A 14,722-nucleotide genomic window follows, 5' to 3' on the forward strand; every position below is an offset into this window, starting at 1 on the left:
TAGGAGGGGTTCCTACTGCATCTAGAAGGATCTCAGAGGGACAGGATAGGGAAGGGGCAGACATCCTGGACCCACTCCAGGGGCACCCTGGCTTGCGTCACCAGGACCACCCCCCTCAAGACATCACAATCTATGGGCTGCGACCCCCCGCGCCTCATCATTGTGCGTTTGCGACCAAACAATCCAACCAACACCCACCCTGCACGTGGGGGAGGAAAAAAAAAGGAAAAAAAAAAGGACTGTCCTGAGGCCGGCTCCTCCCGCCCCGCCCCGCCCTCTTCCCTCCCGCCCGGGGCCCCCGCCCCCGCCGGGCAGTGAGCGCGCGCCGGGCGCCCCGCTCCGCCGCCCGCGCCCGCCCGCCAGCCCGTCCGCCCGCGGCGGGGCCGGCCCTTCGCCCGCCCACCAGCCCCGCGCTCGCCGCCCACCGCTAGCCGCCCGCCGCCCGCCGCTCCGGCCCGCCGCGCGCGCTCCATGGCTGCTCAGGAGTGGGACTGGTTCCAGCGCGAGGAGCTCATCGGGCAGATCAGCGACATCCGTGTGCAGAACCTGCAAGGTACGGCGGCCCCGGCCTCCCCGGCCGGAGGGGCCGTCTCCACCGAGCGTGGGCCCCGCTGCGTCCCCCTCCGCGCACCCCGGAGCCGGTGTGGTTGGCCTGCGCCGGGCTTCCAGAGCTCAGGGGGTGGGGCGGTGCGTGGGCGTGAGTGTGTGTGCACGAGTGTGCGTGTGTGCACGCGCGCGTGTGCACCCCATTCCCAGCAGGGGACCCTCACCCCCTCCTCCCACCTCCGGTAGTTTAGAGAAGTTTGTACTTGGAGTCTTGGAGGCGGTGGCCCAGGTCAGGGCCAGGAGAAAGTGCCACTGTGTGTGCTGGGTGAACACAAGCCAGACTTGAAGCACTTTCTGAAGTACCTATGGGGCTGTGGACCTGGAGTGGGGCACAGCGGCAGTCCCCAGAAGCTCTGGATGATGGGGGCACGCTAAGGACCCCAGTGACCTGAGGTTCAGTAGACCTTCCGCACCCAGTCCACAGACCGGGAGGGACCAAACCTCCTTGCCTTAGGTGGTTGACAAGATGAAAGAGAAACTCCTGGTGGCCCTTGTGTCAGACTTGGGCTCTGTGGTTCTGCTACCTATGAATATGAAGTATCTTTCAAAAGAAAGTATTGGGTGTGGAAACTTAGCAAACAAACAGAGAGAGAGAGAGAGAGAGAGAGAGAGAGAGAGAGAGAGAGAGAGAGAGAGAGAACCCACCCCTCCCACTCCCAAAAGTCATTGCCCTCAAGCCCTGTGGGTGGAGTGTGTTTCCAGCCCTCTCTCTCCTATGGGAGCTTTGCAGAATTGGACATATACCCACTTCCGGCCTCCCCACCCACCTGGACCTGTGCACAGGTGAGGCTGGGTGAACCACTTCCCCTACTGACTTGGGGCTGGAGACGAGTCCAAGGTTGACTTTGCAAGGAGCCAGCTGGGAGGTCTGGAGAGAGGTGGGGCAGTTGGATCATAGCTGTCCCTTTTGCCAGCAGGGCAGGTCGCCCCTGTTGGGGGTGGCGGAAGAGTCTAGATTAAACATTACACCTGGGAGAATGTTTTCTGGGAGCTCACGTGGCCCTTTCCAACTGAGGTTTGGCAAGGACAGTACAGGTCTGCAGAGGTGACCTGAAAAGGAGCCAGCGGGCGGCTCAGGGAGTGGGCACTGGCTCTGGGCTCTGGGCTCTGCTACTGCACAGCTACTGTGATTTGTGTCAAAGGAGGAGGCTTGGAGCCACAGTGGTGGAGAGAGGAGCTGGTTTGGGGTGGGCAGCATACCATCCCTGAGATGGTATCTGGTTGGGGCTGTCAGATCTGATGTGTCTCCTGTACCTTAGGCAATCACGAAGCATTTTAATGAGTAGGTATTATTTGTCACAGCCAATTATTCTTGCAGGATCAGGCCCCCCTGCGGAGCTCAGTTATTGTAAAGGGAACACTCCTCGAAGTGAGGCAGAGGGATAGGACTAGACAGCATGATTCGCGAAGGTTCTTGAGGGGTTGGGGGGTGTCTCAGCCCCTCCCTTTGGGGCGACCACATTTTTTAGGCAAAATGTCGGTTATAATTTGAACAGCAATGGACTCTGTTAGTAAGAGGCACACTTCAAATCATGTATCTCAGATGGCGTATGTATTACACATAATGGAGACTCATTTTAAGTGTAAGCCCAACATGCTCTTAGTTGTGGGTATACCTCAGGTAATTGCTACCTACATAAAGATTCCCAGATCCCTCTACCACTGCCTCACCTTCCCTCCCAGTCAGTAACCTCGCCCAGCCATCACCAAGGCAACCTTTATCCTCATCTTTGTTTTCAATTCCAGTAGGTTTAATCCGTCTCTCTCTGGGCTCGGACAAAGCTGAATGGTGCACTTCACTGTTTCCTCTTCATATGGCCCTTTTGGTCAACTTGATGTTGGATCCATCCACACAGTCTTTACTATGGCTGTAGTTCCTTTTAACTGCTGAGTACTATTCCACTGAATGGATATACCACCATTCTATTCTCCGTTCATCTGATGAAGGGCCTTTGGGTTGTTTGCAGCTTGGGGCAGAGTCAGCTATGTTTTTGGGGGGCGAACATTGGTTCTGTGCAGTTGTCGAGTGGGACTTGTTGGCTTTGCCTGGTATTGCTGAGATAAAGCAGAAATGGAGTTCAGGCCAGAGCTCTTGTTTTCTATTTCTGTTTGTCTGTCTGGATTAGGGGCCTAACAGACATATTCTCTTTTTTCTTGTTCCTGTGGTATTGAGGAGGTCTCAACCAAAAGTTCACGTCCAGAAAGCATTCTACATTGATCTCAGAGCATCTGCTGAGCCGGCTGGCGGATGGACGTCAGAGGCCCTGGCTCGCCTGGGCTGTGGGTGGGAGTGGCCGGCAGAGCCTGGCTCAGGGTTTGATTTATAAGCTTGTGACTGCTCCCAGTACAGGTGGCCATGGTGTCTTGGTAATCACCGTTGGAGACAGTGGGACTTCAAGGCTCTGTAATCAGGGATGGAGGCTCCTGGTACCCATTCACACACAGCTGCTCCTGTCGGGTCTATCAAGCCTGATTGGAGGCTTCTGTTCCTGGCACAAGGTGGTTCTGGGGTCAGCAATGAAGGCCCGCTGAGGTTGGGCCCTGTGTGCTGCCTTCCAGAGACTAGCTTGGAGTTAGCTGATCCTTTCTTCCTGTCCTTATTAGGAAGCACACTGTCTATACATTCTACCTCTGTCTTTGTCCCCCTGGCCTGTGGGGTTCTAGAATCCAGGCTGCGATTGTGATATGGAAAACCTTCCCCAGAGGAACACTGGGGTGGAGGGAGGCCAGATGGGCTGTGTGGGAAACCAGCCTCCCTCGGGGAGGCGGGCATTCCTCCATTACCAGCCACACGGCAGAGGAGGCTGTTAGACAGGAGGAGCCCACGATGACCATCGAGCTGTGTGTCACCAAGGCTCTCGGTGCGGCATGGCATCTCTTGGCACGGACTCCCTGTGAAAGCTTATGGGGTCCCTTGCAAGGAAGTGGGGGTGGCTCAGGCTGTTGACCTTTTCACAGAGGAGAAAATGACCCATGGGAGGAAGTGCCCAAGCATAGGACTGCTGATCCCACACGTCTGCAGAGCCATGGCAGGTGACACTGAGGTTAGAGGTGGCCAGGGGCCTCCTCTCAGCTGACTGCTGAGTGTCCTGGGGACAGTGTTGCTGGCCTATTCCCTTTGCTTCAGAGTCCAGATGAGGAGTGACCCACTGTGGACTAGGGCTGCGGAGCCAGGGTTTGAGTGAGCTCCTGCTCATTAGGAACCTGGTAACTATCTCCCAATCCCAGGGGTTTCGTTTTGCTTGGCAATGTGGGGCAGGCACATTGAACCTTGTAGAACGCCATCTCGGCACCAGAACAGTCAGGGCTCTGTTCCCTGACTGCGGCTGTGCGGAGGTCATCTCTGTTTGGGGGCTGTCTCCTGTTTTGCTACCTTAAGGACTCGACGCCATCGTTTCTAACCTGACTTCTCTAGAACAGCTTGGCTTAGACACACCTATCCGAGGGGGCTGGGTGAGGTGGTTGGGACAGACACCAGGCTGTCCTGTCCCTCCTGTGAGGGGCGCACGGCAGCAGCATTGTCATTGTCTGGGCTCTGCTGTCTGACTGTGCTCTCTGACAGGCATTGCCACCTTTAGTCAGGCCCACCCCCAAGGTCATGTGACTTGTAAGTCTAGGTGGTATTTGAACCCAGGTGAGGCGGAGGGCAAGCATCCTGTGGGTATAAGCATGCAGGCAGAGAGGTTGTTAACCTCATTGGTGGTGCCTGTGAAGTTCCCAAGAGGGGCTTTGAATTTGGACTTTGAAGGCTGACCATAGACTTTACTTTGTTTGTTTGTTTGTTTGGGGCATCGTTTGTATGCTCCAGAAGGATTCATGCTTGTCTCTATTACTGCCTCCCCTCCTCCCCCTCCCCCTCCTCTTCTTCCTCCCCCTCCCCTTCCTCCTCCCCCTCCTCTCTCCCTCCCTCTCTTCTTCCCCCCTCCCTCCCCTTCTCCCTCCCCTTCCCCCTCCTCCTTCCCCTCTTCTTCCTCTTCCCCCTCTCCCTCCCCCTCTTTCTCCCCTTCCCCTCTTCCTCCCTCTATTCCCCCTCCTCCCCCTCCTCATCTTCCCCCTCCTCCCCCTGCTCCTCATCTTCCTCCCCCCCCTCCTCCTCCCTTTCCTCCTCCTCCTCCTCCTCAGTGGCCTGGCCCAGGCTCTGGCTCTCCCGAGCTTGCTTGGGCTTCTCAATGGCTTTTTTAGGCTTTGGCCTAGCTTTCCCTCCTCTGATCCACCCACTATCCAGTCACCCCACTGTGCTCCTGCTAAGCCCTCCAGGGAGTTTGTGGACTAGGGCAGAGCTTCGTGACCTGGTAGTGGCATCAGGGACCTGATGTTGGTGTAACTTTTCCTGAGGAGACAAGAAGAAACATCTCTTCACCCCACCTAGGACACTAACAATAGGCCAAAGGAACAATTACATCCAAATCGAGCTCGGTGGGACAGTGAGTTTATTGGACTCATTCTCAGAAGCAGGGGCGAGCTGCTACAGGACTGGGGGGGGTGACCCTAAAATAGCTACATCACTACAAAGTTGTCCCCCACTTACATGGGTGACAACTCATGAAAGCTGGAGTCCCCATTCAGTTGGCACCTCCTATTTACACTGGCACACAGAGGACATCATGGGTAGCTGCTAGGTCTACCCTCTGAAGAGCACTGTCAGAGACTATGGATGAGAAAAAGGCTGGGTTGGCCTGGCAGGCTGGTGTGGCACCCCCAGCAGACCATAGACGGGCTGCTATGGGGCCATCTGCTGTGGTCTGCTGGAGGTACCATACCAGCCTCCTCAGCCCTAGTTACCTTCCTTCTCCCCTAGAGCCCACACTCTCTGCCCTGTCTAGATGGTCTGTGCTCTGGGACCAGGCCAGAGAGGGAAGAGCCCAGGAAAGGGATTTTCTCCATCCTCACTCCCTGAATCCACCCCTCCCCCAGCTCCGGCTGTCAGCACAATTAGTACCCTGAAGGTTCCGTTTAAAAACCAGGAGAAAATCAGATGTGGATTTTTGTCCCTAGAGAGCTGCCTTGCTGGGTCACTGGCACTGGGGCGTGCTTGTTTCCCAGGTAGGAATCTTGGCGTGGATGTTTTGGTTCTTCAATCAGACCCCAGGCCTTGAGTCATCTCTGGACTGCAGGTAAAGAAGCCCACAGTCTGGGAAAGGTCTTTTTTGGGGGCATTTTCTTGTGTGGTTCAGGGACACAGCCTGGCCTGGGAGGCTGATGGTCAGAGTCAAGGCTCTGATACTGTGGCGTGGGACCCAGGGAAATAAATCTTTTGCCTGAATCTCTTAGTTTTCGCATTGGCAAAGTAGGAGTTGGCTTCCCGGGAGCTCTGAGTTACCCCTGGAAGGTGGTGGCTGGAGGTTGGGCCTGGGCTTTGTTTATCTGCCTAAAGCCATTTGCATTCTGGCCTGTGGCACACGGGGCGTGGGCTGCCCACGTGTGGCTCTGGGCTCCACGCAGCTCTGCTGGCTGTGTTCCTGGATTCTTTTCACATTCAAGAGCCAGAGATTCATTTCCATTCCACCCTGGGGCCCAGCAGGAAAGGCTGCGGTTCACAGGGTTTCTATAGAAAAGGCACACAGCAGTAAAGGGTGGGCATTCTTGGTTTGCCCTGGCTGGTGAACCGGAGGGCTTTTGTGATTCAGGCAAAGGGAGACTCCTGTCTATGCGTACCCAGAAACCAGAGGGGGCAGAACCCATCTTGAAAATGGAGTGAGCACAACTAGAGGCGAGCCCTCCACTGGGGAGGGGGGGGAGGTTGGTACCTGACCTATGAAGAGAATTGAACACAGGAAGCTGGCAGCCAGAGGGGCCTGTCCTCCTCAGAGCAGCCAAGCTGCCTGCCGGCACCATAGCCTCCAGGGAAAGGCAGAACACAGGACCAGATCAGCCATTCTAGGGAAGGGCCTCTTGCCCAAGAGGCCCAGCTTTCATGAAGTGCCCTGTTGGCCCGCAGAACACTGTGGCATTTTATATTTTATTGGAACAGCAGAGCTCTGGGCACAATCCTGCCCAACAGGTCATAGGTTACGCCTACCCTGTGTCTGAAGGGAAGAAGAAAAATAAAGCGATTGTCTTTATAATGGTTGAGCCACTAAAAGTGAACTCCTGTTCCCATAGAAACCTACTTTCACATCCCTTGGTGTCTTTTGGGGAAAAAAAAGTACTGGTAGATTATGTCTGTCATAGAAGGAAGTAGAAGCAGCCTTTGGGGGTTTTTCTTTATTGGTGTGTTTGCTTTTCTTTGATTAATTTTCTCCTCTGAGTAGGCAGTCCAAGACTTTAGCCATAGGTTACATTTGGCCTGCTGCTCATTTTATAAATAAAGCTTTTTGTTGTTGTTGTTTTGGTATGTAGGTATACCCATTCATTTGGATATTACCCAAGGCTGGGTAGGGAAGAAGGGACCCAGAAGGCCATATTTACCACTTGGTCAGGTGCAGAAAAAGAGTAAAGTTGGGGAATGTAGAAACACTAAAATACGAGAGAGAGGGAAGAGAGAGAGAGAGAGAGAGAGAGAGAGAGAGAGAGAGAGAGAGAATTTGTATGATATATGTATATGTATATATACATATATATGTATAATATATTTATCTAATTTAGGTGCTAGTTATGACCATTGTTAGAGAAATATTTTTCTTTTCTTTTCTTTTTTTTTTTGGTTTTTTGAGACAGGGTTTCTCTGTGTAGTCCTGGCTGTCCTGGAACTCACTCTGTAGACCAGTCTGGCCTTGAACTCAGAAATCTGCCTGCCTCTGCCTCTGGACATGAACCACCAAGTCCAAGTTGTCCAGGGTCTCGGATCTGAAGTACACGGCAGCCACTCCTGCTTGCCTTCTCAGTGCTGCACAGCAGATTGGATCTAGAAGCAGTTCTGGGTGAGGCCTGGATGTCATGCTAACACCTATAGCACATGCAGTCATCTTCCAAAGCAGGGTACACACTCAGGGGTCCAGAGAGGCTGATCTCTCTGATCATGAGGTAGCTAGCCTTCCTGGGGAGCTGGCAAGCTCATGTCAGCACCAGCATGGTCGAAGACTTCCTGTCGGTACCATGGCAACCTGGAGAACTTCCTGTATGATGGCAGGGACTTTATTTTTGAAAGCCAGACTCAGTGTGACAAGTGAGGGGAGTTAGTAGGACCATGTTATAGAGGGCCTCCTCTGAGCTTAACCACAGTTGGTGGTTGGTCGTCTTCCTCAGAATAGCTGTGATTTGTTGAAAGAGACCCCAAGAAAGGCTTGTTGACTGTTGGCATTCCCTCAGAGGAAGGGGGAGGGTCGTCACTGGACACTCGCTGAGGTTCCAGCTCCTCCATCCTGCAACTTTGGGGTTGCTCAGGCTCCTATAAAGAACCACTCACTTAAAGCCAGTGGTGTCTCAAATTGGACGTTTGTTGAGATTGTCCTTTGGTTTGGTCTTGGGACTTCATAAGGAGGGCTAGCCGCTTGTATTCATCTCCGCAGGCTTCCCAGCCAGCAGAGTGTAGAGTGCTCGCGGGTAAGGCTGCCCATCCATTCCTACCCCAGGGCTGGCTGCAGGTCTGCAGCGTTCTGTTGCCTGCCATATAATGGGTTTACCCGCTTGAAGCCAAGCCCAGAGCTGTGGTTGGAAGGCAGGGAGCTAAGCAGTGAGCTCTGGAGCCCACACACTTGCTATCCGCCTTGTGTTTGCTCTGGAGCCCAGAGCTTCTTGGAGATTATTATCCAAGGTGCGTGAGGGTGAGGAAAAGCTGAAAGAGGGTTTGGTGGCGTTCGGAAGCCCTGGTCAAAAGCCACTTCATCTCCTGCAGAACGCTGGGTGGAGTTTGATAGAGCCCCAGTGACATCACACCCCACTCCTGCTGTTCCTGCGGTGGGGGTGGGGTGTTTCTCATGCAGCTGGAGCCTTTGCCACTTTGTTGGTCTCTTTCTAAGACTATTTTTAATCTCCTATGCTATGACATACTTAAAAGGCAGAGTTCTGAGCACTCCGATAGGATCTGGGGCAGCAGGTGGAGAGGGGCTCAGAGATGATCTGGCTTGATGGGGAAGAACCTGAATCCAGATGACATCATCCCTGCTTCCTCCTTCACCTCGGGCAGGCTAGCCGTGGACCCGGAGCCAAGCCTACTTGGACCACACCTCTGTGTACCTCCTATGATCTGTAGTTTGGCCACCAGGCCAGATTCAGCCCTGCAACCTTACCCTCTGGATGTCTCTATCCCACCAGCCACTCACGTCCCCAGGGAAAAGCTCCTTCCTTGGATAAACTGGACCCCATTGTTTCTCATGCTCACCCTTCCCAGAGGGAAGCACTAGAATGTGTGGAGAAACTGTTGTAACTGGAGGCCATGTTGGATAAAGTTAGCCTGACCCAGAAGGGCAAACATTGAACATTCTCCGTCATCTGTGCAATCTATAATTAAAGATATTTCACATACACACACACACTCACACTCACATATACGCACACACACATTCCCACACCTACCACACTCACTCAAACATTCACACATGCCACACACACTCAACATGTACACATTCACACACACATGCACACATCACACATACACTCACACATTCACACCCAGCAGACACACACATTCACACACATACCATACCCTCACTCAGACACATGTACACATACCACACATACACACTCAACATACACACACCAGATACATTCACATACACATCACACATACACTCACACCCACATGCATTCACACACTAGACACACTCACACACTTACACATACCACACAAGCTCACACACACCATACAAATACACACACACTTGCACAGACACATACACACTCACACACACACACAGACACACGTCATGAAAGTAGGGGGGAGTCTATCCAGGAAGAGGAAGGGAACCAGGAGGATGTGAGAAGTAAAGACAAGAGAGGAAAATAAGTATGAATAGCATCAAAGTACTCAATAACATATATAGAAATATGATGAAACCCATCATTTTTATGCCATGAATATACACTATTTAAAAAAGTCCCCAGTCTAGACATGTAAGTTGCAAGGGGCTTCCACTCCCAGAAAATGACAGCTGGCCTTGTCTTGGGTGAGAGTCTAGCCGAATGGCCACCCAAGTATTTCTAGGCTCACCTCCCTGTCTCCATGGCTCCTCCCCTTCGCTCAGAGCAGAGGTCAGCTTGTTTTACTGCCGTCTCCATGGAGAGTTTATGGTGCTGTTCATGGTCATTGCTAAGCACACTTTGTTTTTGTCTCCGTGGTGTTTGCTAAAGCGGGGATATACATGGAGCTGATGAGATACCAGAAAGGCATGTCTTAGGATGGCGCTTTGGTTGTCAGGCTGACCTAGGGACGGTCTAGCCAGAGTTAGAGAAGACGGCTTGGGACTCTGTTGTAATAATGTTTGATGTTCCATGCAGGTTGTGTGTGTGTGTGGGGGGGGGGGTATCCTAATTAGCTTTGTCAATTTGACAAGAACTTATAACCTAGAGTCATCTGAGAGGAAAGCTTCCTTAGAGGGAACGCCTGGGTCAGATTGGCCTGTGGGCAAGTCTGTGGAGAATTGTCTTGACTAATAACGGATGCAGGAGGGTCTAGTCCACTGTGGGCGGCACCCTCACTAGGCAGGTGGTCCTGGGCTGTATAAGAAAGCCAAGCATGAGCTGGGGCGAGTGAGCAAGTGGTATTGGCCCATGGGATGCTCTGCCCCGTGATGGATATTGTCTGTGCCTGAGAGTTATACAGAAACCGCCTGCGGCCAAGCAAGACCAGGTGTGTCAGCTGCTGGGCTTCATGAATCAGAAATCAGAGTGAAGTCTGCAAAGATGGGGCTAGGGTGGAGGCTCTAAAAGGAGGCTGGGACTGGGGCTGGGGAGGAAGTCTGGAGACTTGGCCACATATCAAGGACCAGCTGATCAAATAGCAGATGATACTGGGCAAGAAGTGACCGCCTCAGGTGGGCTTGCCACCTGCCTCTTGGGATTGGACAAGGCTCATTGTCTCTTATGCACTGGTAAGTGCAACTGACAAGACAGAAGGCCAAGCTCTCAGCCCATAGTTCCTGACTGGTAATCACAGGGCGGCTGGGGAGTGTGGGGGCAGGTCTTTCAGTTTAAGAAGTTGGAGAATATGATGCTTATAGACTGACTGATGGTTGAAGTGACTTGGTGGCCCTGGGGACTGTCCTTTACTCTGTATCCTGGACTGTGTGAGGTGATGACAGATTATAAAGTGTCCAGTGTCTCCTATTTGTGTCATTTCATTCTGGCGTTACTCTCTGAGTGGTGTTATGGCCTCACTGTACAGACACATACTTTGAGGCCAGTGCAGGAGGGAACGCCTGTCTAATTTGAACTTGCCCCAAAACGAACCCACACACTTTAAAAGTCCAAGCGGAGGGCCTTCAGCACAGACAGCCTGGTGTCACCCCTCACCCCCCAGTGATGGCCTCACAGGGGATCTCAGGAGATACCACACGCTGCTAGGAGATGAAGAGGAGCAGAGGGCATCAGCATGGGTCACAGGTGAGAAGGCCCAGGTCAGTGCTGCTGCCCTCGGATCTGTCTTGGTGGCAGTGGCTTCCAGTTGTTTGCTGGCTTGACCGGAAGTTGTACCAGGCTCAGCACTAGAGTGCTGTGTTCACATCAGAACGTATGAACGAGGAATTGAAGGGAGAATCTAAACCCTGGGCAGACCCCTGTGTGTGTGTAAACCCTGGGCAGACCCCTGTGTGTGTGTGTGTGTGTGTGTGTGAGAGAGAGAGAGAGAGAGAGAGAGAACGCCTATTGATGGCTGGTGAAAGGGGGGCACTCATCCCCAGGTCTCCTGCCTACTGAACAATGAGGTCACATGCCTTCACCCCTTTCCCTTCCTCTCTGCCCCTCCCCCACTGCCCTTTCCTCGGACAATTCCTTTTGACATTTTTTTTAAAGCTGATGATCTTGATATTTCTCTTTGTTACCAAATCGAATGTTTGCGCGTCTTAATCCTGACTCCTTTATCTTATACTCCAGTTCCTGAAAAATGTAAGCATCATGGCTCTGCTCCTGCTCTTTGGCCCTCAGTCCTTACTTCCTGATCTAGTTCCAACACACTTTAGGGGATCTCAGTGTTCTACTAGGTCTGTGCTGCTCAAAGCTTAGTCACTGAAAGGCTTGATCTCCTGCTGCCTCCTGTTCTGCCTTTTGTGTTCTGGGGAGTTTAGATATTGTTGTTGATCTTGTTGCTAAACTTCCGGGTTTATGTATGTCATTCCAAACTCTTTCTGCACTGGATGACTGTTTTGGGTGGTTGGGACACCAGGTGAATTCTGTCTCTTGGTCCTGACTTCTTGGGTAAATCCAGGTCCTCAGTCTATTCGAGTCTGGACCTGTTGCCCTCCACGCCTGGGATCTGGCTGTTTTCTGGGCATTCAGTTATATCTCACCATGCGTTCCTTCCCCTTCCACTGCTTCCTGCCTCCTGGTGGTGCCAACTTGTAGATGCTGGCACACATCCTTGCTGAGAGCGGGTGGCAGGGTGGTATGCTGTCTGAGAACTCGAACCTGGAGGATGGGTCTCCTCTCCTCTAATTCTTGATTGCTGCATTAGCTGACGTCGTGTCATGTCATGTTCATGACTGGGAGTCCCTTCTTCCTTTAGTCCACTAAAGGGCCCGGAAGGCTGCAGTCAGGAGCTGTGAAGCCATGCCTGATCCACTGTGGGCAAGCGCTCTCTCTCTCTCTCTCTCTCTCTCTCTCTCTCTCTCTCTCTCTCTCCTCTCTCCTCTCTCTCCTCTCTCTCTCTCCTCTCTCTAAGCTTTCTGTGTCTTCTCTGCCCCCTGGAACCCTGAGTCTTCAAGGACTCCCCTGAGGCTGGCTTCTTTTTGACTCTTTCATCGAACAGTTACCGAATCCTTCCCGTCTGATACTGCCCTTCGGTTCTCGAACATTTTCTCTAACTGCACCATTACGATTTCTGTTCTTCAGTTTTCTCTGACCTTCCAGAACTCTATTTAGATAGTGGCTCGGGGAGACTTTTATCTTTAATTTTCTTATCTATTATATTTTCCATCCTTGCATTCTGAGAGATTTCATTGACTTCTAATTCTGTATTTTATCTATTGCATTTTTAACTTGCAGGAGCCATTGTAGAGCAGACACCTGCTCTCCCACACTGGGGGCGGGTGGCTCGGTGCCGCCCAAGATGGTGGGAGCCATTAAGAGGCAGCCCGCTCAGGGGCTGGGACCCCAACACTGGTGGTTTGGGGAAAGTTCTTTGGATGCCACCTTTTCTCCAGACACCTCGTGTGGTGTGGGAAGCATTGCACTAGACGAATGCCCCTGCCTCAGGAACCTTGGTGACTGCTGGGTCCTGATGCCGGAGGCATGCTCCACCTGCGGTCCGAGGGCCCAGCTAACCCAGAGTCTAGCTAAGAAGCTGGCACAACACAGAGTTGTAAATGTACCTGAGTCACTTTGAGATTTATTTTGCTAACTAGGTGGCACAACGATTCTTGATTCTTGAACATGAACTTTGTAGATACCAATGTTGTGTTGCAATGTCGACAGCCAGCCACGGAGGCTGGTGGAAACTTGGCAAGTGAGTGTTCTGTAGACTTAACTTCTGACTCTGTTACAATGTTGGTCCTTTAGGGTTAGCTTTAGGTGTTCCCTTTTGATGGTTTCCTTTTGATGCTGTTACAAACTGATTACCAGTGGGAACTGGCAGCATCTCTGGGAGCATGTTGGCCCCTTCTAAAGGCTTTTCTCTATCTCTTTCCTCTATCTTGGCTGATGTCCCAAGGCTCAAGTTAGGAAGAGTCAGTGGCAGAGCAGAAACTGAGTACTTACCGCCAGGGTCCTCCCTCCCCAAGACTCCCACTCACCTGGCAGTGGGCTGCAAGCCCCGCCCAGCTTGGCAGTCAGCACTTTGATTGGACAACAGTATAGGCTAGTTGCTGTTATAACAAGGAGCCTGAGCTGAAATCTTGCTGCGGGGAGGACCCTTGTTTAGGCTCTGTGTTGTTGGATGCTGGCTCCCTGCCCATTTTTATAAATCTGCCCTAGCCTGAAGCCATAGGCTTTCTGGCGCCAAGCCTTTAAAAAATCTTTGCTTCTGGTGGGATGATAGTTCATTGCCTGGCCTTCACCAGGCTCTGGCTGCCAGGTTGACCTTAACTTGTTCGCTAGAAGCTTGAGGGGTTTGGGCCAGCTGCAAGGAGGACTGTGGAAGCGACCTTTGGTGGTTCCAGGAAAGAACAAATCAATGTGTGGTCCTTCAGCATGGCGGCTCGAATGAGGCCTTTTATTTTGCAGCCCTGGCTGCTTAAACACGGTTAATCAATGAGGGGAGGGCATTGGGGAGGGGCGGAAATCAAAACAAAATCCGGCAACTAGTAACAAACAAGGAAGGGCAGCCTGTGCTGCTGAGTCAGGCTTGAAGACAGCCTGGGGCTAGAGTTTGCTTCTTTTAGTAGTTGCCTCCTAGCGTGCTGGTCTCTTCTGTCTTTGAGTGCCCCCCCTGAGGCTTTTGGGGGGGGGGATGCAGTGAGATCTGAGGTCGCTAAACCTTTTGAGTCAACATTTTTTCCTTTATAGTTTATTTAAAATGAATTGTGTGCAGTGGCAGGCGCTGGGGAGATAGCTTAGTTGGGAAAATACTTGCTAAGGACCTGAGTTCGGTCCCCAGAAACCATGGTTAAAAAAACCAACAAACAAAAAAAAGCAAAGCAAGAAAAGAACCAAACCAAACCAGCCAAGTGTGACCCAGCATGCCTGTGATCCCAGCATTGGAGAGGCAGAGGTTGGATCTACAGGGCTCGTTGGATCTACAGGGCTCCTAGGCTAGCCAGCTGAGCCTACTTAGTGAGGCTCAGGCCAGTGAGAAACAGTGTCTACTTGTTTTTGTCTACTTGTTTTGAGGAACAGCTGAGATTATCTTTGGTTTCCACACACACATATCCATCTGTACCTGCACCATACAAACATGGACACACAGATGCATTTAAAAATAAAGGGGGATGTTTCTTCCTTCCTTCCCTATGGTGTGGTGGTATTTTCACAGCACAGCTGGATGAGCAGAGGGACTTACACACCCAGGCAGTGTTTCAAATTTGTGCCGCATCATCTCAGATTTAGGCTACTTGATAACTAGTACCGAGTGTCTAATTGAAGCCTGAGT

At 52.1% G+C, this 14,722-nt stretch overlaps 1 protein-coding gene across 1 annotated transcript in view; it reads left to right on the forward strand.

Moving 5' to 3' along the window:
* The first annotated feature begins 341 nt into the window (after positions 1–341).
* Positions 342–14,722, forward strand: part of Clmn (calmin) — a 98,577-nt gene continuing 84,196 nt past the window's right edge. Inside the window, exon 1 of the mRNA XM_052185144.1 lies at positions 342–553. Coding sequence (XP_052041104.1) covers positions 472–553 — 82 coding nt within the window. The 5' untranslated portion in view covers positions 342–471. The remainder of the gene's footprint in view (positions 554–14,722) is intronic.

Source organism: Apodemus sylvaticus, chromosome 6 (genome assembly GCF_947179515.1).
Source record: "Apodemus sylvaticus chromosome 6, mApoSyl1.1, whole genome shotgun sequence".
Lineage (NCBI taxonomy): Eukaryota > Metazoa > Chordata > Mammalia > Rodentia > Muridae > Apodemus > Apodemus sylvaticus.